At 42.6% G+C, this 25,336-nt stretch overlaps 2 protein-coding genes across 2 annotated transcripts; both read left to right on the top strand.

Annotated features, from left to right (window-relative positions):
* The first annotated feature begins 1,588 nt into the window (after positions 1 to 1,588).
* SFT2D1 (SFT2 domain containing 1) lies at positions 1,589 to 19,845 on the top strand. Its single transcript, XM_063307671.1, has 8 exons — positions 1,589 to 1,735; positions 10,882 to 10,968; positions 12,774 to 12,856; positions 15,445 to 15,526; positions 16,676 to 16,711; positions 17,056 to 17,114; positions 18,706 to 18,735; positions 19,166 to 19,845. The coding sequence occupies exons 1-8, from the start codon at positions 1,673 to 1,675 to the stop codon at positions 19,203 to 19,205; spliced, it is 480 nt and encodes a 159-aa protein (XP_063163741.1). The 5' UTR covers positions 1,589 to 1,672; the 3' UTR covers positions 19,206 to 19,845.
* Positions 19,846 to 22,536: 2,691 nt separating this feature from the next.
* On the top strand, positions 22,537 to 24,617 carry PRR18 (proline rich 18). The gene has a single exon (XM_063290476.1). The coding sequence runs from the start codon at positions 22,736 to 22,738 to the stop codon at positions 23,510 to 23,512; it is 777 nt and encodes a 258-aa protein (XP_063146546.1). The 5' UTR covers positions 22,537 to 22,735; the 3' UTR covers positions 23,513 to 24,617.
* Positions 24,618 to 25,336: the final 719 nt, after the last annotated feature.

Below are 25,336 nucleotides of genomic sequence, written 5' to 3' on the forward strand. Positions count from 1 at the left end.
GGAAACCAAGAGGAAGGAGAAGGATGCAATAGATCCCAATGAAAGTGGCCAGATTTCATAGAATGGAGTTGATGAATACATTCAGGAAAGCAAAGGTATAGGTTTAATTATGAATGAAAAAGCTTGAAGGTATATCAGAAATTAAAGAGCCAGTTTAGTGTAGTGGTTAAGGCATCAGGCTGGAAACTGGGAATTCTAGTCCCACATTAGGCACAAAGCCAGCTGGGTGACCTTGGGCCACTCTCAGCCCTAGGAAGAAGGCAAGGGCAACCCAATTCTGAAAAACCTTGCCAAGAAAACTGCAGGGACTAGTCCAGGCAGTTGCCAGGAGTCAAAAACTGACTTGAAGGCACAAAAAAATAAAAAATCAGAAATGATGAATTGGTATCATCTCAATCAGTGATTCTCAACCTTGGCAACTTTAAGATGTCAAGGTTAAGAAATGCTGATCTAGATTGTGGTTGTATACGAACCTAGGAATCCATGGGTTGGTGATTACTACAAATTACACTCCAGAATGGAATGGAATAACCAGAGATACGTAGGGGGAAATTATACAATGCTCTGAATGAATGTGATGAGGGTAGGGATGGTAATGTTCTGTTAGGAGACATGAATGGATGGGTGCAAACGAGACAATACAGGAAAATGATTGGGCCATTTGGGGACCCAATAACTAAAAGGAGTGGTGAGTGAAAAAAAAAGTCTGTTTTGAATATATGGTTTAAGCCTAAATCTATTCATATACTTACGAATGTACATATTCATATAGAAAAAGAATAAATAAAAAGTATGATTTCACTGTTTATGATGAAAGATTAGGTGAATTAGTGAAGTATAAGAGTAATGCAGGACTCTGAATATTGGGCATTACTGGGCAGCATCAATGCAGATTTTCTGTGAAATTATGCTTAGCTTATATTGTTGCTCATGGAGAAAATCTATGTGGTTGCTAGGAGTCAAAAATAACTTGATGGCACATAATCTATTGTTGCATTCTCTCTATTCTGTGGCAGTCCTACTGCAGGCATTTATGTATTTGTTCGATTTTTATCGGCAATAGGTACTGTGATTATATAACATACTTAAAAGGCAAGGACAGTATGGTCCTTTGCCCTATCAATAACGAGCAGAGTTAAAATATCACTTTTGTTACAGAGTTTGGGATGGCTGAAGAACAAACTGCGCCTTCAAAGCATCCTTCCCAGCCATACCAAACAACGGGCCTTTCGTAGCGCAAGCTATGTAACGTAGCTTGTCTCAGCGAGTTACTCCTTTGCTTGGATCACTTTGGGCAGGCAGCTGGATTTACAGCGTGGCGGCTTCAGAAGCACTGATTGCATCACAAAGAGCCGACCAACAGAGCACATACTCGTTGAGAAGCGTTCTGAGGACACTATTTAACAGCGTTTACGGGCCCGGGACTAGCAATTATCCTGAGATAAACTCGAAACTACATTCCCCAGGACTCAGAAGCGAAGCGAACGCTCCACCTTAAAGGAGTGCTTCTAGGCCCCTCCCCGTCCCCTAACTTCCGGTTCTGGTCTCCCAGCTTCCGCTGTGGTGCTTTCTAAGGAAGAGTAGCTGTTCTAGCCGAAGCGTCTTAAAGTTTAGTGGGGTGCGATTATCGTTCTTCGGAGGTGGCCAGAGGCCCAGAGGAGTGTCTGTCGTTATGGAGAAGCTCCGGCGGGTGCTGAGAGGAGAGGACGATGAGGAGCAGGGGCTGACAGCGCAGGTGCGGCTGGGGGGAGGCGAGAGAGTCCCTTCATGTTTCCCGCTTTACCTCTTGGGTTTCTGACCGAGTTTCCGGGCCGCCCTGGCGGGATGCCCCGCTTCCTCGGGAGTAACGCGGCGTTGTATTCCTGTGTACCCTTACTAGAGAGGAAGCAATCTGCATAAGCAAAGGGAGGATGGCGTCTGAGAAATGCGGGTGGGACGGCTGCGTGGAATCTGTCCTCTGAGCCAGACTGGTCTCTAGATTCCCTAGATTACAGATCCCATCATTCCCTGTCAGCGTGGCCGTGCCAGGTGCGGACTATGTTATTTGTACATGGGGAGACGCTAGCCTAGGAAAGTGGCTCAATCTAGTTTACTCTGAATTGGCTGGATAAAGAGTCTCTCCCTCAACTGCTTTCATGAATTGAGATGCCAGCAAGGGAACAAAAAGCAACAGAGCTAAAAGAAGTTTAATTAAAACTGAGTAGTAGGTGTTTTATGGAAGTTATTGACTGCTGGATGAAATGAGAATTTGTATTACTTAGACGTAAAGGGAGAGATCTGTAAACTGAGACAGACTTTGTGTTTATCTTTAAAAATATCCTTTCCATTCTAACAAATACAGATGATGGCAGGGCAGAGGGAGTCTGTTATCACCTTTTTACCATGTGCTTTGGTTCTGTTGAAAAGGCCATGTGCAGAGTGGTAGATATGAAGTCCTTGGTGTTCTCTGAGTTGGTTGTTTTCTTGCAGATGATTAGGTAACAACTTCAGTGCTAGATAGATCTAGAGTGATAGAGATCTAGGGTCATACAGTATATCTCTGCTTTGGCTACAGAGGTTACCAGATTTGACACCTTCTCAGGCATGTTTGAGAAAGGCTCCTATCAGAAACCTTGGAAGGCTGTTGTCAGCGTGATGAATTACTGACGTGATATATGGAGCTGGTATCATGAAATGAAAGAAGCCTCAAAATATGCACTAAAGCTTTTGATAGATATCTATCCAGCCTCTGTTTAAACATCTCCAGCAAAGGCATGTCCACCACCTCACAAGGCAATCTGTTCTATTGTTGAACAGCTGTTATGGTCAGAATTTTTCTCCTGATAGCTAAATGAAATTTATTTCCTGTACTGTAAATACATTGTTTCTTGTCCTGGTATCTGGGACAACTCTGAACAATGCTATCCCACATTTCACATGTTAGTTCTTCCAATATTGAAGTTAACTATCATGTTTCACTGGACACTTCTCTTCTCCTGGCTAAAAATACCAAATGCTCCCAACTATTTTTGGTAAACTTTCTCTTGGCATCTGGATTGTTACCTCCTGGATGCACGGCTGTTTGCCAACATTTTTCCTAAATGCAGTACCCAGAGCTTGATGCAATGTTCTAGGTGCAGCACGGCCATCACAGAATGGTTTATCTTGGTCTTGATACTGTACTTCTTTAATGCTGATTTGGATCGTACTTTTTTTGGCAGCTGTATCACATTGCTGGTTCACGTTCAGCTTGTGTTCTGTCCATTTCACATGTACTGCTGTCAATGCCTTTGATATTGTGCAGATTACAACCCTGCAGTATGCCACTCAACACTTCCAGTTTGATGTAGGCCATTGACGTGCACTTAATGAGTATGATCGTTCAACCAGCTTTGTACCCATCCAACGGTAGTGTAGTCCAGCCCACATTTTGCTACCTTCTCTACTAGAATCCCATAGGAATTTTTTTCAGATCTTTGTTGGACAAAGTGTACTATGTCCACTGCATTCCTGTGATCAACTGGTCATCTGTCAAAAAAAAGAGATCAAGTTGGACTGGCATGACTTATTCTTGATAAACCAATGCTTCCTTCTTCCATATATCCCTTTCTAAATACTCACAAACTGACTGCTTAATCTGTTCCAAGGTTTTGCCCATTACCAACCTTAATTTGGATCTGTAGTTATCTGGGACTTTTTCCCCCATTTGAAGATAGGAACATCTTCAAATAACATTTTCTTTCCCTGCCACCTATCATCATCCAACATCTTCTCCTGGTAGCAGGCTCACTCCTTCCTTTCTGAGTATTTCTGAATTAAACATAAGCAATAATATAAATGATGCCATGGTATTTACAAAGAATTAGTAACTTTACATATGAACTGCCCCTCCGCCCAGAAACCTGTAGAATTAAACAGGGCTGGTTGAATTAAAATGTTCAAATATTCAAAAATGTCATCAGAGAGATCCAGCCTGGGAACCCTATGCATCTGTTGATGGAAGAATTGAGTGTCATGGAAGAAAGGCATAATATAAATGTAAAAATGAATTCATTTGGGACCATCACATTTTGGGGGAATATAGCATAACTTTTGAAGAACCAAAAAGCCCACAAATAGGATATGAGGGCAATAGTATCTTGATGTTCACATTCCTCAGTAACTCATATTGACAGATTATGATTATATTTAGTATCAGTTAAAAGTCTTACCCTCAATGAAGTTTGCCATCAGTATATCTCATGATCATGAGATCTTTAGTTTAAGTGCAATGCAAAGAACTTCCAGTTATCTTTCCTAATTGCCATCATTCAGCTAGACTGGATGGCCCCAAGGGCCAGTACTGAATAAGTGGGGGGAAAAAAGTTCTTCACATCATGCATAGTTTTATACATTTCTGTCATGCCCCTCCTTGTATTTTTCTAAGCTAGTACAATTACAATTTTTTCTTCATAGAGGTGTTCCATTTCCATCACTTTGCTTTCCCTTTCCTGTCCCTTTTAAAATTCTGCAATGTTGCTTTTGAGTTGCTGTGATCAGAACTGTGTACAGCGTAATACTCCAAGTGTGTGGTTACAATATAGATTTATATAAAGGCATTTTGGTAATAGCAGTTTTATTTTCAGTTCTTTCTTGATTATTCCCAGCATGGATGTATCCTTTTTTACAGCAACCATATACTATTCTTGTTTGCACAATATGTTTAACTAGGTCATGCTAAAAGTCTGGGCTGTCATGTGAGTCTAGAAGCCTGGTCATTTTTAATATTAGATCCCAAAGTATTCCTAAACAGTGTTGGAGGAATTGTGTCCCCTCCTACAACCGAGGAAATATGATTCCTCAATCCACGCTCTTAATCGATGGACTTCTGTTTGCTTTTAAAAAAAATTGATTTTCATTGTGGGGGTGGGGAGATTTGCTAGTTGCATTTAAAATTGACAAGTTCCTTTAGACATATCTGAATGTGCAGACTTTATTCAGGAAAGAACAGCTCTCCTGCATGTCTTATATTTGTTAAATTTTTAATATTCTTTTCTCTGTGCTGCCTGTATAAGGATAAAGATTTGGACTGGAAAAGGTAAGCTGTATCCTATTACATTTTTTAACTTTCACATTCATTACTATGAATAAGGGAGACCATTTCTAATAATTTGCCTTTCGTCACTGCGCCAATTTTGAAAAATTTTTGTGTGCGCGCTTGTAGACCAAATCTTCTTGAGTATTGAACTCTGGCTTTAACAAGTACCACCTTGCAAATCACTGAGAGGGTTATTAACTGCGCCCACCTGATTGAGTCTTGACTTTACTTAATTATTTAATTGTTCTCTGTGTGTGATAATTAAATTATATACAACTATTATATGGATATTATATATATTTAATATAATATGATTCTCTCTGTGTGTGTATATATAATTTTATTTATTAAGACCCAAACAGATAAATGGAACTGAACACAAACTGTTCTGCCCAGTAATTTTTAAAACATACTTATGGAAAGTTCTGAATTCTGAAACAGAGTTGGCATTGGTTGCACAAGTAGATGGCCTTTGTTGGGATCTGTGTGGAGGAAGTGTGTCCATTTTGGTCCTTTTAGGCCTCTTGACTGCCTTTGTTACTATTCATCATTGTATCTTTCTGGACCACTTGCAGGGATTGGGGGCAGGTTATGCTCCTTCCTTGGAGGATGGTCCTAGCTGGGTGTGAGGGGAGCAGGAGAGATCAGCTTGATGGCTACTCCCTTGTGGGGTACCACAAGGTTGGTTCTTTCCCCTCCCCTGTTTAACATTTACATGAAGCCAGTGGGAGAGGTCATCAGAGTTTTGATACTCAGCTTTGCTACCCTGGGCCAAACTGGTGATGTTGTTGAATCCTTTCTTGGTACCTAGAGGTTATGAAGTTCTGGATAGGAGAGAACAAACTTAAACTGAATCCTAATAAGATGGAGTTACTGTTTGTCCATCAGAGTTCTTTATCTGCCCCAGTGGTGTCTCTTGATTGGCATGGTATGATCTGGAAGGAGCAGGTATGCAACTTGGGGGTTCCTCTGAACCACAGCTCTTGCTAAAACAGCAGGTGAAGGCCATGGCTGGGAGTGGAGTGGGTTTCCAGCTTCAGCTGGCATACCAGTTGTGAATCTACCTGGGGTGGGAGGGTCTTGCTACAGCAACTCATGTCCTCACCACCACCCACTTGGACAACTGTTACAAGCTGTACATGGAGCTGCCTTTGAAGATCACTCAGCTGCAGTTGATTGAGAATACAGTAGCCCAGGGATCATATTACATCAGTACTTGGGCCCTGTTTCCAACAGGCTTCTGGGTGCAGTTTAAATGGCTTTGCACCTCTTTAACTTCAGGACTTCATTCTCCCATTGGTATTGGCCCAACCAGTTTGATCTACCAGGAGAAACTATGAGTGATGACTGGTGAGGAGACCAAGGGTAGGTAGTGCTGTTTATCAGTGGCTGCACCAGTCCTTTGGAATGCTTCCCAGTGGGCATCTGGTTGGCTCCCACCCTAACTGCCTTCTGGAAGCTGCTCTAAGCAGGACTCATCTGAAAGGCATTTGGGCCTTGATTCCATCTTAATTTGGGTATGGTTTGTTTAATTTCATTCTATCTTTTCATTACTTTGTGGACCATTTATTTGTATGCTTTTATTTAATGTATATTGTTTCTTGTGCATTTTTTCTTGTAAACTGCTGAGAGTCCTTAGAGAATTTGCAGTCTATAAATGATAATACATCATGTATTCACTCAAGTAAAGAATGGCATTCCCATATGTTCAGTAAAAGTGAAGCAAAATTTTAATTTTGACTGTTTGCACTTACAGTTTGATATGGAATTAAATTTTTGTCCTGATTTATATTTTACATATACAGCTATGAAGTGAATAACTAACTTGATTGGACTAAAAATAAAACAAACTTCTCACCCCTATGGGTGGTATGTGTCTTCCTCAACCTTGGGTCCTCTACCAGAGGCCTGGGAGTTTGAGGGTTCTCCGCAGTATCTTAGCTGTTCCTAGCATTGCACTCTTCTGGACAGAGAGATCTGATGTTGCTCCTGGGATCTGTTGGAGCCGCTTTCCCAGCTTGGCAGTCACAGCCCTGAGTGCTCTACCACCACTGGGACCACTTTGGCTTTCACTTTCCACATCCTCTCTAGTTCCTCCTTCAGTCCCTAGTACTTCTCCAGCTTCTCATACTCTTTCTTCCCGATGTTGCTGTGACTTGGCACTGCTACATCTATCACCACTGCTGTCTTCTGGTCCTTGTCTACTACCACAATGTCTGGTTGATTGGCCAGTCCCTGCCTGTCTGTCTGGATCTGGAAGTCCCACAGGATCTTAGCTCTGTCATTCTCCACAACCTTCTGTGGAATCTCCCATCTGGACCTGGGTGGGTCTAGCCCATACACTGTGCAGACATTCCTGTACACAATGCCAGCTACTTGGTTGTGCCATTCAATGTATGCTGTTCCTGCCTGTATCTAACAGCCTGCCACTGTGTGTTGGACTGTCTCAGAGGCCCCTCTGAACAGTCTGCACCTCAGGTCCTGTCTAGTGTGATAGACCCCTACTTCTATGGATCTGGTGCTTAGTGCCTGTTCTTGTGCTACTATGATCAGTGCCTCAGTGCTGTCTTTTAGTCCAGCCCTTTCCAGCCACTGATAGGATTTCCCAAGGTCAGCCACTTCAGCTATCTGTCGATGATACATCCCATGCAGGGTCTTGTCTTGCCATGGCACTTCCTCTCCTTGGTCTTCCTTGTCTGCTGCTGCCTCAGCAGCTCATCTTTAGGTGCCATCTTACTGATGTACACCTGGATGCTCTGGGTTTCATCCAGGACAGTGGCTTGGACACTCACCAGACCCCACCCGCCCTCTTTCCGGCTGGTTGGACTTGGGGTGGAAGCCTCCGTGCATTGTAAGGAGCTTCTGGGTCTTCACATCGGCAACCTCCGTATCCTCCTTTGGCCAGCTCACTATACCAGCAGGGTATCTGATGACTGGCAGGGCATACATGTTGATGGCATGGATCTTGTTCTTCCCATTGAGCTGGCTCTTCAGGACCTGTCTTATCCTTTGGTGGTACTTGGATGTTGCTGTCTTCCTTGCCTCCTCCTCATAGTTCCCATGTGACTGTGGGATACCAAGGTACTTGTAGCTGGTCTGTATGTTTGCTATGTGGCCCACTGGTAGTTCCACGCCATCAGTCTTAACTACCTTCCCTCTCTTTACTACCATCTGGCCACACTTCTCTAGTCCAAATGACATCCCAATGTCCTCACTGTAGATCTGTGTCAGGTGGATCAGCAAGTAAATGTCTCATTCACTCTTAGCCATACAGCTAGATGTCATCCATATAGAGGAGGTGGCTACTGGTAGTTCCACTCTTGAACTTGTATCCATATCCAGTCCTTGTGATAATTTGGCTGAGGGGGTTCAAGCCCATGCAGAACAGCAGTGGGGACAGTGCATCACCTTGGTATATGCCGCACTTGACGGCCACTTGTGCAAGCTGTCTTGAGTTTACTTCCAGTGTTGTCTTCCACAGTTCCATTGAGTTCTTGATGAAGGTCCATAGTGTCCTGTTGACTTTGTATAGCGCCAGGCATTCACAGATCCATGTATGTGGCACAGATCCATGTATGTGGCATTATAGGCTTTCCTGTAGTCAATCCAGGCTGTGCTCAGATTGGTCTGTGTAGACCTTGAATCTCAGGCAACTGCTGTATCTATGAGCAACTGGTGTTTTGAGCCTCTGGTGTTGTTCCCAATGCCCTTCTGAGCTGTGCTCATGTATTGGCCTATATGGCCCTGCAGCTCGGTGGCTATGATGCCTGATAGGACTTTCCATGTTGTGCGGAGGCAGGTTATTGGCCGGTAGTTGGATGATGTTGTTCCCTTGTGGGGGTCTTTTGTGATCAGCACTGTCCTACCTTGTGTTAGCCAGCCTGGGTGGGAGCCTGCTGCTAGCAGCTGGTTCATCTGTGCTGCTAGGCATTCATGCACTGCTGTTAGTTTTTTTAGCCAGTAGGTGTGGATCATGTCTGGGCCAGGTGCTGTCCAACTCTTTGTGTTCTTGACCTGCAGTTGGGTGTCTGCTACTGTGATGGTGACTGGTTCCTGTTCTGGGAGATTGCTATGGTCTGTTCTCGGTCCTGCAGCCACTTTGCACTGATGTTATGTGTCTTCTCTTTCCCCCATATGTTCTTCCAGTACTTTTCAGTTTCTGCTGTTGGTGGCTGTGCTGTTACTGTGTTGTTGCATTGCAGTTGGGAGTACACCTTGATGGTTCTTTGGTGAACAGGGCATTTATCTTCTTGGCCTCTGCTTCTCTAGTGTATTTCCTTAGCCTAGTAGCCAGTGCTGTGAGCCTTTGTTTAGCAGTCTCTAGGGCTTCAGATGGAGTCAGGCCCTTGTATTTTTTCGGTAGCCGAGTCTTATCCTTAATCTCCACACCCTTCTGTAGTTCCATCAGCTGACTAACTTCTTTCCGAGTTGCCTTGATCTTAGCCTCCAATCTCATTTTCCAGGGTGGGGGTATGTACTGCCGTTCTTCTCGATTGTGTAGCCAAACATCTCCAGGATCACAGCGGCTGTAGCATATACCAGTTCATAATATATTATGTATAGTTGGTCTATCTCAGGTTGTGAGAGCAGCTTCTTCCTCACTACGTTGAAGCATTGGGTAACTAGCTGTTTCTCAGTTAGTGTGGATGCAGGTCTTCTGTCCATCCATAGTTCCCTCATACATTTCATATATCCCCTCTCATTAGGTCTACTGTTGTAGTAGCATTCCATCAATTCCAGGTTCTCTTGTCCATGTATGGTTTGTTCCAGTAGCCCACTTATCATCAGATTGTCCTGGTTCCCCAACATCTGATGTGGACCTTCTTAATCCACGCAACATCCAAGCAGGCATGACTCTCTTAGTTCGTGTCACTCTCATACTTGTGGTAGGCAAGTGAAGCGTTAGGGAGTCTTTGCCCAAGGACCCCTACTGGTAAGGTAGGTACCAGCTGGGATTTGAACCCCAGTCTCTCACTTCAAAGGCAGCACTCTAACCACTGTGCTATCCAGCCACAATATGGACTGGAGAGAGAGAGAGAGAGAGAAAAATCCAATCAAGTTTCAAACATGTAATTTATGTTTTTCGAGTAATTCTTTTGAAATACTGTATGTAAGGGTACATATATGCTTATTGAAATTAGATATAAAAAAGGACATACTTATATACATATGTCTGTGTGTATGCATGTCCTTTATTATATTTAATTTCTGTAAGCATGCTCTATATGTACCCTTACATATTTCAAAAGCATTATTTGAAGAACATAAATTACATGTTTGAAACTGGTGCCTGCCTAAATGTTATGTTGTCATCCATTTATTCTTAATGCCTTATAATTAATCATTTTTAAAAATGGAAATGTGAAAAAAGTACTTTATCACCAATAAATAACATTCTAATTCTAGTCTGTATTTTGTTCATCATACCATAATAAATAAAATAGAAATACAGCGTCTAATCACTAGGGGTTGTTTGAATTGATTACTTCATTTATTCTATTTTATGTAATTAAGGTATTTGTTAGTCTGCCCAGATTCATTCTGTGATGCAAGTCTACATTTAAATGTTTTAGGTATTTAATTTAAAGTGAATATGCAAGCTGACTTTGGAAAAGGTAATAGATATTTCCATATAAAGTTACTGGATATTTTTTTAAAGAGTTTGTGAAATGGAAGAATAATTCTGGCTTTAAGAGCACTGATCTTTTACAGTTATTATTCATTTGAGCATTTTGATGTTTGCACTGGTAAAGATGTTTTATTAGTAAAGATTTTTGTTCTACTATAAAAATCTGATTTCCTTTTTTTTTTTCCTTCACCCAAAGGTCCTTGATGCATCAACCCTGAGTTTTAATACTCGAGTGAAGTGGTTTGCAATATGTTTTGTAAGCGGCATTTTATGTTCTCTCCTTGTAAGTAAATATTTCATGGAACTCAGAAAAAAGACCCATATTTTGGCTCTATATGTTTTTAATTGTTTTTCCTTTCTATTCTTGGACAAAAGTTGTATTGATACATGGAGTTGGCTATACAATGATAGTCAACACACTAGGAAAAAGTAATGGTACAGGCCTCTGGTATGTTACCATATCAAAATATCTATTCTCACAACTATGTCATAGTAGTGTAAAACATTCAAGACTAGCTTTTTGTGAGATGCAGATTTTCTACATACAGAAAATCATTTTTGTAAAAAGCTAGTCAGAAAGCACATTTGTAACCTTACAGGATAGCCTTCATGGCCTAGTGCCCTCCACACGTGTTGGATCACAAATCCAATCTTACCCAATGCTATTTATGCTGGTTATGGGCGACAGAGATTGTAGCCCAATATGTTTGAAGAGCACTGGGTTGGGGAAAGCATACGTAAGAGTTATAGAGAACAAGATTTTTTCCTTTTTTATATATAACTCAAATAGTTCTTAAAAAGAATTATCTGCAGCAATCTAACTCTTCATGAGTGCCATATTTGTAATTCATCAAGGGAAGGGAAAGTATTTAAAGCTATCAGAAGAATTTATTTATTTATTTATTTATTTATTTCTATCCCACCGTTATTTGCATAAATAAGTCAAGGCGACGAACATACCTAATACTCCTTCCTCCTCCTATTTTCCCCACAACAACAGCCCTGTGAGGTGAGTTGGGCTGAGAGAGAGTGACCGGCCCAAGGTCACCCAGCCGGCTTTCATGCCTAAGGCGGGACTAGAACTCTTGGTCTCCTGGTTTCTAGCCCAGCACCTTAACCATTGCTGGTAGAGCCCAGTGATTTCATCGGTCAAGCCTCATCTATATACAGAAACCATAGAAATAACTGGTTTTGATAATTTCATATCAGTATTTCATACCCTATTGGATAACAGACATTTTCAGAACTGTGATGCTGGTTTCTTCACTTCAAACTACTGTACAGTAGTCTGACTGGTCTCTGCTTTGTTTTGTATTTATAGTTATCCTTGCTTTAGTTTGTATTTACATTATTTGTCTATACAAGGTTTTTAATCCCGTGACAATGCTACAGTCACCTTTCTAGTCTAAAGGCCAGAGAGTTTGTAAGTTTGGCTTACACATTCCTTCATCTCAGTCAGAAGCACCATTGGGGGCAGATGCCCCTGCCCTTCCTGCAGCTGGAAAAAGCTTTGTTTTGTTAAAACTAGAGAAAACTCTGGGGAAACAGAGGAGGAGATAACAGTGCCTGAGTTTGGGCATACCCTAACCCAATAGCTCTGATAAATGGCTGGAATTACCCCCAGAGGCTGGCGGAGGTCCAGAGATAAAGGAGCAGAGGATTTTGCTTCAAGGATTCAAGTTATCTCTAAGGCATAGGAACCAACTCTAGTTAGACAGTATTTTGAGGTTTAATTTATTGTGTGTGTGTTAGAAATCTTGTTCTCTATTCCTATTTATACATACAGGGCATTCTTTGAAATTTCAGATTCATTGAAAGCCATCTCTTTCCCAAGATCATTAATTACAGTGAGAACAATCTGCATGTATTTTGTAAATTGGACTTAATATATTAATTCTTTTGAGCCCTTTTCAATAAAGCTTGATTTCTTTTTTTACCCACTAAGACTTAACAGCTGTTGGTGAGCTCCAGTATATTCAATTGTTAGAAAAGTATAATGCAATAATTTTCTAATAGTTTGTCTTGATTTTTGATTTGATAAAACTATAGATCTCCTCACAGTTGGTTTTTATAATTGTATATATGTAGGGGACAGGATTGCTCTGGCTTCCAGGTGGAATGAAACTCTTTGCAGTGTTCTATACCTTGGGAAATATTGCTGCTTTAGCCAGGTATGGTCTTTTTGTGGTCATATTTTTTTAATGAGATTAATGTGTTTCCACATTACGTGCAAATTGCTAATAATTCTTTGCCTATAGAATTAAGTGGAGCTCTTTTTGAAATGTATTGTGCACAATTACCAGATGTAAAAAAAAATAGAAGAGATGCAATTGTAGGTTTTAACTAATGAATGCAATTTCAACTCTTGTAATGGGAGGGGACAGTCCCCCCTCCCCTTCTATTTCCTGAGTGCACCCTCAAAATTCGCTCTGGATGATTTCCTGTCCATCCAGGCTATATGGAGTGGAATGGACAGGCTATATGGAGTGGAATGAGGGAGAAATATTGAATTCTACCAATTGGCAGAGACATAACTGGACAAAAAGGGACTAGGTGACCCTAACCGATGGCTATGACTGGGAAGTTATGATATCCTGTACATCTGTGTGTGTGTGCATGCATGCTTTGGGTAGTCATTTTCAAATTCAGTAATTTACTTCAGTCATAACCATACTAATTAAAAACTTCAGCTCTGTAGTATCTGTACGGCTATGCTGTTGAGTAACAAATTACTGTGATTCTTTCTTGACTTTGTTCCAAGAACATTGGTACAATTGCTAATCAATAATAATTATAATTATAATATATTAAATTTATATGCTGTCCAACTCCCAGCAACTCTGGGCAGTTTATGATTGTTTAAAGCAAAACAAAGAACAATACGGAAAACATAAAAATAGCACAAGAGAAAGGGACGATGACAGAGGAGAACACAAAGGAAGAAAGGGGCATCCATTGTCCTCTCCAAAGGCCTGGGTGAAGAGCCAGGTCTTTAAGGCCCTTCAAAATCCCAGTAGAGTGGGAGCCATTTGATTTTGGGGGGAACCCCAGCAGGCTTCTGGGGTCTTGATAGGTGCATTGTTTAATTGATGGAACCCAGACCATGCCAACCCTGCCAGATTGAACCAGTCAGGCAGATACCATGGGAGACAGTCCCTCAAGTAACCAGGCTCTATGCCATGTAGGACTTTAAAGGTAGTGACCAGCACCTTCGCACCTGGAAGCAAACTGACAAACAGTGCAGCTCACGAAGCAGAGGTATTACATGGGCATATTGAGTCATGCCCATCACTGCCCGCACTGCTGCATTCTGGATCAGTTGAAGTTTCCAGGTGGTCTTCAAAGGCAGTCCCGCGTAGACCGCATTGCAGTAGTCAAGCCATGAAGTGACCAGGGCATGAGTGACTGTCTGAAGGGGACCCTGATCTAGGAAATGGCACAACTGGTGCACCAGATGAAGCTGGGCAAAAGCCTTCTTGGCCACAGCTGCCACCTGCTCATTGAGCAGGAGCTGTGAGTCCAGGAACACCCCCAAATTGTGCACCATCCTTGAATGGGGAAGTGCAACCCCAGCCAAGGTTAAAGTTGGAATATCCCCAGATCTGGGTGGTCCAGGCAGCCACAGCCACTCAGTGCTCACACTTGGTGGAATTCAGTCAGAGATGGTTCCTCCCCATCCAAACACATTCAGCCTCCAGGCACTGGAACAGAACCTCGACAGCCTCACTTGGCTGTCCCGGAGTCAAAAGATATAATTGGGTATCATCAGTGTACTATAAAACGGTGCCCCTAATCCCCAACCCATGGAGTGGGCTCAGAAGCAGAGCAGAGCTCCTGAAAGCCTGTGACGACTCCAGGACGACAACAGCCACCCCTCCCCTCTCCTCTGGGCTGTCGGCTGTGAAACACCCAAAACGCAGGTGGGCATATTTCCAAGAGGGGAACCCCCCTGGGCCCTACTAGGTCTTGGTAAAACATGCCAGGTTGGCGCCCTCCTCCAAGATAAGGTCATGGATGAGGGTAGCCTTGTTACACACCAACCTGGCATTCAAAAGCAGCAGCTGAAGTCTAGAGCCACCAAGGATCCATTTGCCTGGTGCAGAGGGTAGAAGCCGAGAGCTGGACAGCTAGGCCTCTTTCAAACAGTGGACCTGGTGTCCCTGAGTGCGACCTGTCCTCAGATTCCCACCATATCTCCCTCTGTTGAGATGGTCCAGTCTGTCCCCTCAGCATCCCCCAGTCCACTCCCACCCCTCACATCATCCTCCCAGGCCCAAGGACACACAGTGTCACCCAGCCACCACACACAAAATTAAACCCAAAGCCCTGGGAGCCCAGCCCCCCCCCCAACCCACTGCACCTGCCCACAGTGGGAACAAGCCACTGGGGGGTGGGGGAGAAAGGGAGGGAGGGAGGGGAAAAATATATAATTAGATGTGTCTCAAGCATTCTGGGGAAAGATTAGTACACTTTTGGATATTCTGTCAGTAATTGCGCATCAGACTAGAGTTGGCATTCATTTTGAAATGATAGCATAGGTTTGTAGCTTCATCTCAAGCAGTGTGTTTTAGGGTGCTAATACGCCCTATGTCAAGACCGGCTTTTGGTAAATTCCCAGTAGTTCAGCCTATATAAATTTATCTTACAACTTAATTTCTCTATTCCTACCCCTGGCCATCTAAGTTTTGTGCAATTCAGCAAGCTGAAATTGATTTGGTTTAATGGTTGAGATGCTAATTCTTACTTTTTTCCAAACTAGTACTTGCTTTTTGATGGGTCCTATGAAACAGCTAAAAAAGATGTTTGAACCAACAAGATTAATTGTGACAGTTGTTATGCTGGTGAGTTATGCTTGTTTGAAATTAAGAAAAGAAACTTGGTAAGTTCCATTTATAGGTGTGCATTCCTAAATACAATGACACCAAACTGACAAAACATGTTGCACTCAAGTATTTAAGCAGTGGTGTTGACTGCACTGCATGTTTTGTCACTTGCCTTCCCTGTTCCTGTTCGCCGGATGCCTATGGTTGCATATTGATGATTAGAAAGTGATGGTTTGTCCTATTAGCTTATTAGCAGAATGACTAGATGAAATGACGTCTCATCTAGTCATTCTGCTAATTGTGATGTCTTTTGAGGTTGATACATATTTTCCCTTCCATGAAATTTCTTTGCGGCACATGGTGAGACAGAATTGCTGATCCGTAGCAAAACTTTCTGGAAATTGCAGTGAATCATTGGTAGATTTCTAGGACAATACAGATAGTCCTTGGTTAATGACCACTCGTTTAGCAACTATTCAAAGTTACAACGGCACTGAATGAATGGTGGTTACGACTGATCCTCAAAGTTCCAGCCATCCCAGCACCCCATGGTCACGTGATAGCGATCTGGGCGCTTGGCAACTGGCTTGCACTTAGAACAGTTGCAGCGTCCCAGGGTTACGTGATTGTGATTTGCAACCTTCCCTGCTAGCTTTCTACAAGCAAAGTCAGTAGGGAAGCCAGCAAGGAAGGTCACAAGTTGCTCAGGTAAGTCTCCCCCACCCGCACACCTTTCCCAAGCCTCACTGTACTTGCACTGCTCCTCCCTGGCCACTTGCGCACCCTCTTCCCACCCAGGAGCAGCCGCTCCCCAGCTACCTGCACACACCCCTCACCACTTGCCAGTCTACTTGCCAGCCACCTGGGACTGCAACTTCCTGCTGGCTTCTTCACTGACCTTGGTTGTTGGAAGCAGGCAGGAAGTTGCAAGGAGGTGCTCACTTAATGACCCACAATCCTCGTTTAACAACAGCAACAGGGACTACAGGGATTGCTATCACTAAATGATGCAGTCATGTGACGTTGCACTTTACGACTGCATTGCTTAGTGATGGGAATCCGGGTTCCAGTTGCTGTCATAATTCAAGGAGTACCTGTACTGCAAACCCTATCCTGCTTATACTGCTTATATACACATTGATCTAGTTCTTGTTTTGTCTTGAGCAGCTTTCTTTGATCCTCACCCTATGTGCTGTATTCTGGGTAAGTAGTATTAATCTAACATTTTGTGCTTTTATGCATGTATTTACCTACTGTTAGATTCTGTACTTATATGATTTACTTTGTCTAACTAAATATATTACACAAATGCAAGCTCTACCAGTTTGTTTTCCTATTAAAAGGGCATAGATTGAGTGATACTGTGTCATTTAAGTCTGTATGCATGAATGATCTTAATGTTGTTGCTTATTCCCTCTAATAGAAAAGTGAAAGAATGTGGTATTCTCCTTTGCTTAATTTGCAATCAGAACATAGAAGATCCATGCTATACATTTTGTTTTTATAATAGCATCAAATTCAATACATTCTTTACTTCACTTTCTCAGTGGCATAAGAAAGGGTTAGCCCTGCTGTTCTGCATTTTGCAGTTTCTGGCAATGACCTGGTAAGACTGTCTTTGAATTTTTACCATTTCTTACTGTCATACAACCCTTTATTGGTACAAACTATACAAATCTGATAGTGTAGTCACCTTGATTTGTGGCTGTGACTTGAAATATTATGGATTCTTATTAGAACTAAATAATAAGTAAATATGCAGGTATAAAAGTGGCTTTCAAATTGCTTTGGGGAACTCTGGGATTCCTTTGAAATTAACAGAAACTCCCTGATGAGAAGATGAATAAAGGACACCCTTCCCACTACTGATGTGTTTCTTCAGTATGTAACGCCACAGGGGTTGCTGGATATTCTGGAACTTTCCATGCAAAGCGGGGTCTCTTACCATTTCCAGCTGGTGTGTAGAACTCAACAGCATGTATTTCTTTTAAAATTATGTGTTTATTAAACATGCTCAAACAAAAGTCATAGCAGCATATTATGAACAACTAATGTTCATAATTTAAAGACTTGGCATGTCAGGTATTAACCATAGATCAACCTTTTATTTATTTACCAACATTATTATTAATTTTACAATACAGTAGACTCTCAGTTAACCAGAACTCAAGCAACCGGCACTCACTCTCAAGCAGCCAGCAAAAAAATTGAATAAATAATACTTCAAATAAAACTTAATAGCAACTCTCAAGCAGCCAGAAACTACATTTATCCGGCATCTACCAATCCCCATGGGTGCCGGTTAACTGAGAGTCTACTGTATTTCTAGTCCATCCCAGTCCAAATAGATTTTGGTCAGGGCATAAGCAAGCCCAAAACAGCGTATTAAAAACTTATAGGGAAAATAAAAGAGTCACTTTTATAGTGAGATGGGTGGTGTATAAATTTAATAATAAAATAAAATAAATAATATGCCACTGAATATGTTGCTATAAAGAGCCAATTTGATGCGGTTAAGGCATCAGACTAGAAACTTAGAGACAGTGAGGTCTAGTTCTACCATAGGCACAAAGCCATCTATATGACCTTGAGCTGTTCCCTCTTTCTCAGCCCTGGGCAAACCACTTCCAAAAAACCTTGCCAAGAAAACTGCAGGGACTTGGTTAGGCAGTCACCAGGAGTCAAAAAATGACTTGAAGGCCTGTGCGTGTGCGTGCGCGTGCACACACACACACACACGCACACACAAATGTTGCTATGGGGCAGTAATGGGGGAGAGGCAGCACTTTCCAGTTCTGCTTCTGAGACTCCTAAGGGCATCTGGTTGGCCATTGAAGGGAGCAGTGATCTAACAAACAGTGCTGTTGTTTATGTGCATACTGAATTTTGAATTAATGGCGGAGGGGGGGCAGTTAAAATCTTTATTTACTAAGCCCTCCTTCTGGGACGCTTATAAGTCAATAGCTTTATTGACTTATAACTATTATTTTGATTTTCTACCACTTACAGCAAAATCTGAAATGGAAGGTAGAGTTAGGAATCTTGTAGCAGTGTATCTAGTTTCTTCAAAGCCTGTTTTATTCTGAGGTATAATCTGAATGGCTAATCATATAGGTTTATTACATTAGACTGATTTCTTTGTGGATGGCTGCAAAAGGGCGTGAGCTAAAAAGTAATTTATCTTCTTCCTGTCTTAGGTACAGTCTGTCATATATCCCATATGCAAGGTGAGTGTTGCCACATGAAGAGTTTGTGCAGTTATCTTGCCATGTTGGGGGAGAATAATTCTATAGACGTATTCTGAGTAGCAAATATCTAGCATGTTGGTCTCCAGCACGGGGCCTGCCAAGCTCCAAACCCCAGTTGATTTTATTTTGTTGAATTTTTTGAACAAATTTAATATAATTGAAGTCAAAAGCAAATTAAAATAGCTATTACAATTGCTGTAAAATGTTGAATTTTATTAAAATGAATGCTTGGTTATAAATTGCACAATGGTTGTCTGAAATGATGTCATTTTGCAGGCACAAAGGGTGGAAGAAAGGGAAGCAAAGGGAGGTTTTTTTAAATTAGAAGTTAACTTGTGTACCATTGGATAAATCCTTAAAAATCAATGCATCATATCCACGTACTGTACATTTTTTTTTCCTTTTAAAGGGATGCTGTATTGAAATGCTTCACATCCTGCCTAAGTTAAAGAGAAGCAGAACTTTTTCCAGTGCTTGGAAACCTACTTCATTTCTCCTAGGTTTACTCCAAGTGGTTCAGGTCCTGAAACAGTGACATCCTTCTTCACAATGGGGATTAAATTGTATTAGCGAAGAGCCTTAAAAAAAAAAAGTACAAAACCAGGGTATCTATACCATCACAAGACCTTTAAATCCATGTTTGTTGTAAAAGAATTTTTTCACTCACACAGTGGTCTTAAAACTACTTGATCAGAGTCTGCTAACATGATTTGATCTCAAAATTATATGGACTTTGAGTTTCAGGTAAAATGCATATAAATACTCCTGCCTCATTTTGTAATATTTATATTTCCGATTTGTGTATTATTTGTTTTGTTTCCCAAAGTCCTTTAAATTCTAAAATGAAGAATGACACTATGTCATAGCTACTGGGCCTCTTCAGAAATGATTAACAGTGGATAGCATGGAAAAATTGAGAATATATAAGAAACGTGTTTTCCAAATTCAGAAACTCTCCTGTGTATGCCTTTATTTCAAATGCCAACTTTTTATACTGTGATACTTAAAATACACTCAACTAAAAGCATTTGAGTAATATATTAAATCAATGATTTCAAAATAAATATTATTTAAAATTATGCAATGTAATTCCTTTTGAATGGCATTTATGGTTGACATGTTCTGTAGATTATGTTAGTACTGTTAGAATTACCATTAAATCACTTGGTCAGGTTCAAACATGAATTAGTACTCACCTTTTACCTATGTAAGCAGTAAGTATTGTCTGCTTATATGCTCTTACAATTTATCTATAGTATGCCCACTTTCCTTTGTGTAACTTTAGAATTAATCTCCCCCAACTCTCTCTCTCTCACACACCACTATATCTTCCCCCAACCCGCAAATGCTATTAATAGTCTTAGGAGATGAATTATTCAAGTAAAATCTATGTCTTTATGTTTAATTATGTGGCTAATGGCCTGTTGGATGGAGCTGCAAGTTTGCTTCAATGATTTAGCACAGTTTAAACAATGGTTTAACCTACAAAATGAGTATCTTGTTTTCTATTATTTATTTAACTTTATTTGTTATCTCCCCAACCATGTATTATTTGTCCCTGAAGGTCGGGAGTGCCAAAGCTCCCATTTCCATTTCCTTGTTCTGCTTTCAGTGGAATTATGTAGTACAGTATATAGTAAGTGATAAGGACAGTGTGGCATAGTCCCTTGTAGACAGAGGCGGGGAGCTGACTTGTGAGTAACAGCAAACAAACAACTCCAAAGAAGTAGAAAAACCTGCTGCAGTTTATTCCTCCCAGACCGTTAAGCATTCAGGGTCGGGTTGAAAACACACAGTCTCTTTGGAGTGTCAGCAGTCCAATCCAAGAACTCAAAAACAAATTCTCAAAATATCAAACCAAGAGAGAAAAATGGGATAGGCAGCAGCAGTTTGAGGCTTGTTATCCTCCTTTGCAGCAGCAGACTCAATGGGCATCCCAGCCTCCTCATACTGGCAAATCCCTACTTGAGAAGACTCTGGCCCCTTCCTTTCCTCATATAAGGAATTCCAAAGGAGCAGTGTCTCTCAACCTTGGCCACTTTAAGCTGTGTGGCATTCTGGGCAGCTTAAAGTAGCCAAGGTTGAGAAACATTGCAATAGAGGAACCAGCTCTATTTAGTGTCTGACAAATGAGCCAGGTTCCACCCCGGCAGCATAGACAGGTGGGGGAATCTCTTCCTACAGGCCTTGATAAAGGTAATTTCCAGCACTTCCTTTGCAGGCTCCTCTTTGACAACCTGCTCTGCCATCTTCCTCCACCTTCTTTTTCCAACCCTGACACCTGCCCTTTTGGCAGAGCTGCCTTTAAGCTTGGCCAGCCCTGAGCCTGCCGGCACTTACAGTCAGGAGCTGGATGGTGTTTTTCTTCACTCACCAAGCACAATTGGAACTGGCAACTCCATTGCTAAGTGGCACATTCATTAAGTAAAATGTCACATGACCACACCAACTTGGAACATCTGATTTGGCTGTAGTCATTAAGCGAATCACAACGGGTCATTTAGTGTGATGTCATGTGACTGCAACTTGTGACTTTCTGCCAGCTTCCCCATTGACTTTGCTTGTTGGAAGCTAGCTATGAAGGTCACAAATGGCAATCATTTGACTGCAGGATGCTGTGACCATCATAAATGCATGCCCGTTGCCAAGCACCCAAATTGTGATCACATGACTGGGGACGCTGCAATGACCACAAGTTCAAGGATCAGTTGTAAGTCTCCCACTGTCAGCATCAGTAAGAGCTGCTCAGTCTGAAAGGCTTTTACAATTGTTTAAAGACATAACGGGATTATTGTATTGTTTTAGGCATCCTCCATATTTGGAATCAAGCAAAATGAACAGAGTTCTGCAAAAATTAACCTTGGGCTATTTCTTTAAAATGCACTTTAGAAGGTGAAAGTTGTAGCCTGCTAATATTTGCCTTCTAGAAAAGGGACTAGTGATGGAGGGACAGAGCTCTCTCTCCATCCACCCTGCATTCTTGGTTTCTATGCCTGCTGATAAGGAAGAGGTTTTGATTTCTTACATGGCTGCAATAGAAACTGCATAGGTTGCATGGGATTCCTTTGTTGTCAGTGGTGACCAGGAAAGTAGTAAATACAAAGCTGATTTAAGGAAATAACAGTGGCATAGCACATGAAACCATTCTATGACTCTGTCCCACAAGTATCATGATGTATAAATCTCCTTTACTTCACTGTGGTCTGCTTATAGCACACTTAACCAGACAGGGTTAAGTGACTGCATTGGCATACCATGCTAAACATGGTTAATGTTAACCTTGGTTAGGTTTTTAATGGCTTAGATTGTGTGACTCTTTCATTTGGGAGAAGAATGGCTCGCTACAGCAGTGGCCTATACTACTAGCACGCAGTCTAGAAGCAAATAGGGCAGTCATCTTGTTACAGGCTATTGTCAAAATGACCCGTGCTTCAACGAAGTTGGTAAATGTTTTTTCTGTAATACGGGTATTATGAATTGAAAGTTGTACAGGGACTAACAACTACAATTACTCCAAAATTCCCACTTTTTTCAGAGTTGAAAGTGGCCGTTTAAGGCCCCGGCAGAATCCACCTTAGGGGATTCCCGGCAGATCACTCCTTTGCCTTTTTTGGGGCGCCCGTGGCGGTGAGGAAGTTGAAGATCAAAAAACGGGCCCGGCTCCTGGGTTGAGCAGCTTCGGCTCTTCTCTCTCCGCCTGATAGGGGGCGAATTTCAAACCGCAGGAAGGGGTTGGCTGCTCTCCGGCCAGCCCTAACCAAGGCCCTCTCGCCTGCCACTCGCGCAGCCCCTCCTCTCGCGTCCAACCCGCCGCGTGTCTCATTCATCGGCAGCACCACAGCCTGGTGGCTCGCGGAGGTGTCGGGCTGCTTCGCGGAGGGCTGGAAACTCCACTTGAGCGGGCGAGTCTTTTGAAGAGATGGCCAGCTGAGCGCGGACACAGGAGGAGGAGGAGGACGACGGAAAGGTCTCCCCCGCCATGTCCTTGCCTCCTATCGCGCCGCCGCCTTCTGCCGCCCCCCGACTGCAGTCGAGGAAGCAACACCAGCCGTCGCCTCCGGTGGCGGCTCCTCGAAAGCCGATGGCGGTGCTCGCGGCGGCCCCTCTAGCTCCAGGCAAGCCTCCTCGGAAAGGGCGCGGCGTGCCTTCAGAGCGAGCCGCCGGCTTCTCCAGTTCCTGGCCCAGCGCCTCTCTGCAGAAGCAGCTGCCGCGCAGCCGAGCTGCCCAAGGGAGCAGGAACGCCCCGCCGCCCGAAGGAGGGGTGGCAGCGGCAGCCGCTTTAGGCGCTGCCTTATCTCGCAGCCGGGGCCGCTCGGGACCGCCAGCCGCGGGCACGCGCTCCTGCGAGAGCCTCTGCGCGGCGCCCGGAGGCCGCGGGGAGGCTTCGCTGCGCTTCTCACTAAGCCTTCCGCCGGAGGCGATCCGGGTCCTACAGCGCCGAAGCCTGGAGAAGCAGCGGCCGCGAGGGCGGCTGGCTCGCTTCGCTTCCCCCGACGCCTCCAAGTGTCCTTTGGCGGGAGGCTCGTCGCCCGAGGGGGACTTGCGCGCCCTGCTGCAGGTGTCCCTGCTGAACGAGCGCCATCGCTACGACGACGTGGAGTACGAGGAGGAAGAGGCGGCGGGCGACCCCGGAGCCTCTACGGCGGATGAAGGGCTGGTCCGTAAGTGCACCGAATGGCTCCGTGGCGTGGAAAGCGCCGCTGCCCGGGACCGGGCGGACAAGATGGACACCCTGCCTCACTTGAGCACCCTTTGAGCGGCCAGCTGCTGGCTCCTCAGCCTTTCATAGCCGGCGTAGCCCTTCGGGAAGGGCGACCTTCCGAAGAAGCATCGTTTGCAAACAAAAATTCTTATCATTCCTTTTCCCGGTTGCTTTCTAGTTTATTCCTGCGAAAAATCTCACTTTCTACCTGTGGGTAGTACTCTATAGTACTGTAGTGGGTTTCGTCCTCTGTCGGCTCTGGATCTTTCCTGGGGAGGTGGGTGTGGTTTTCTTTTTGTGCCTTTTCTCAAACACGCAGAGGGAAAGCCCTGTCATTCTGGTATCACCAGTTGCTAAGGAAGCAAGGTGGCCTCACGTTGTACCACAGTAGCTGTATGTAAAATGCACATTAGACTCCAGTCAACACCATCACTTTGCCGATAGCACATCAGAAAGGTGCTTACCATTGTCCTCAAGATAAGTGTCAAATATGTCTGCCAGAAGGGCAGACTCACTTGGTTGGAAATCTGCTTCACTTCAAAATGGATTATTTATCCAGCATTTTAAAAAATGCTGTTGTTTCATAATGTTAAGGAAAAAGAGACAGGAATGCAACTCATTTGTGTATTATTCTTTGCTAAGCTAGTATAAATTTTTGAACATGAAAGATGAGAATGGTGAATGAAGTTTGATGCCTCGGTGTATACGTTTTACTAAAACCAGCCAAATGTGTGTGTTCAATTTTTTCATCAATATTCAACTTGTTATAACACAGTGATTTATTTTATTAATGTTTGTAAAGGTTGAGGACTCCGCATAATCTGAATCTGTTCCAAATATGTTTGGAACAGGTTCACCTTACGGAAAAAGAGGGGAAAAAACCCTTAATGCATTCTGAGATCCAGGGGAGGCAAAGGAAGACTGAAGAAACTTTCTCCATGGTTTATTTTAACTTCCTGGATGTGCCCTGAGGGTGACTGTGGAGTTTATGAATTAACTTTCATTCTACACAAGAGAGACAAAAAGAAATATGCTGTCTCTATTCAAAGTGTTCTGAATGAAAATATTTTTTTTATTAGTGCTTTGTAAATACAGAATAGCGCAGTGATTTTGTAAATCTGTAACATTTCTATTTATTTGAATAAACAGTAAAATTTTATGAGACATTGTATGGTTTTTAATATTATCCTACATTTTCACAGAGAATTAACTAATGGATTTACCATTGGCCATGAAGATACATAATCCAGTTAAAAGTACATATCTTTTATTTCCATGAGAGAGATATATAACTCTTTTCTTTAAATCAATCTGATCATCTCATTGGAGGCTTTGTGCTTTTGATGAGCACAATTTATCCAGAAGGCGGGTGGTTGGAAATAAATACCTAAATATTTAAAATACTTGATTTGTTCAATAGGTTTATCATTCATTTGCCAATTATAGGAAAGGTTAAAATGATTTTTAGGGAAAACTAGGAGCTTTATTTTAGCACAATTAATCTCTAAGTTATCCCTAGGAAAAAAGGATGTATTGCTCCTAAGCATCTGCACAGGACAACTTAGGAGATGCTAAAACAATGGTGTCATCTGAATAGAGTGAAATAGAAATGGGTGAGGGCTGAGGGATAAATTTGGGATGGCAAGGGCCAGAATGATGTTACTAATATAAAAAATTAACAGCAGAGAGCCATACTGCATCTCTGCTTGGCTCCTTTTGAGCTGGGAACATGAGGAAATAATTCCTCAGTGTTTTTACATTTGATTTGTGTAAAGGTGTTCTCATGCAGCAACATTATCAGCTTGACAAGGCTGTGGTCAATGAAAGAAGCAGCTAAATTCTTTCCTGGCCCCTTGAGGAAAGCTGCCTCTAGTTGAT

Source organism: Candoia aspera, chromosome 1 (assembly GCF_035149785.1).
Source record: "Candoia aspera isolate rCanAsp1 chromosome 1, rCanAsp1.hap2, whole genome shotgun sequence".
In the NCBI taxonomy this organism is placed as follows: Eukaryota; Metazoa; Chordata; class Lepidosauria; order Squamata; family Boidae; genus Candoia; species Candoia aspera.

Coding starts and splice junctions, on each gene's coding strand:
- SFT2D1 (XM_063307671.1), top strand. CDS start 1,673: ATGGAGAAGCTCCGGCGGGTGCTGAGAGGAGAGGACGATGAGGAGCAG. Junction 15,527..16,675: donor TTGTGACAGTTGTTATGCTG/GTGAGTTATGCT, acceptor TGTCTTGAGCAG/CTTTCTTTGATCCTCACCCT. Junction 17,115..18,705: donor CAGTTTCTGGCAATGACCTG/GTAAGACTGTCT, acceptor TTCCTGTCTTAG/GTACAGTCTGTCATATATCC.
- PRR18 (XM_063290476.1), top strand. CDS start 22,736: ATGTCCTTGCCTCCTATCGCGCCGCCGCCTTCTGCCGCCCCCCGACTG.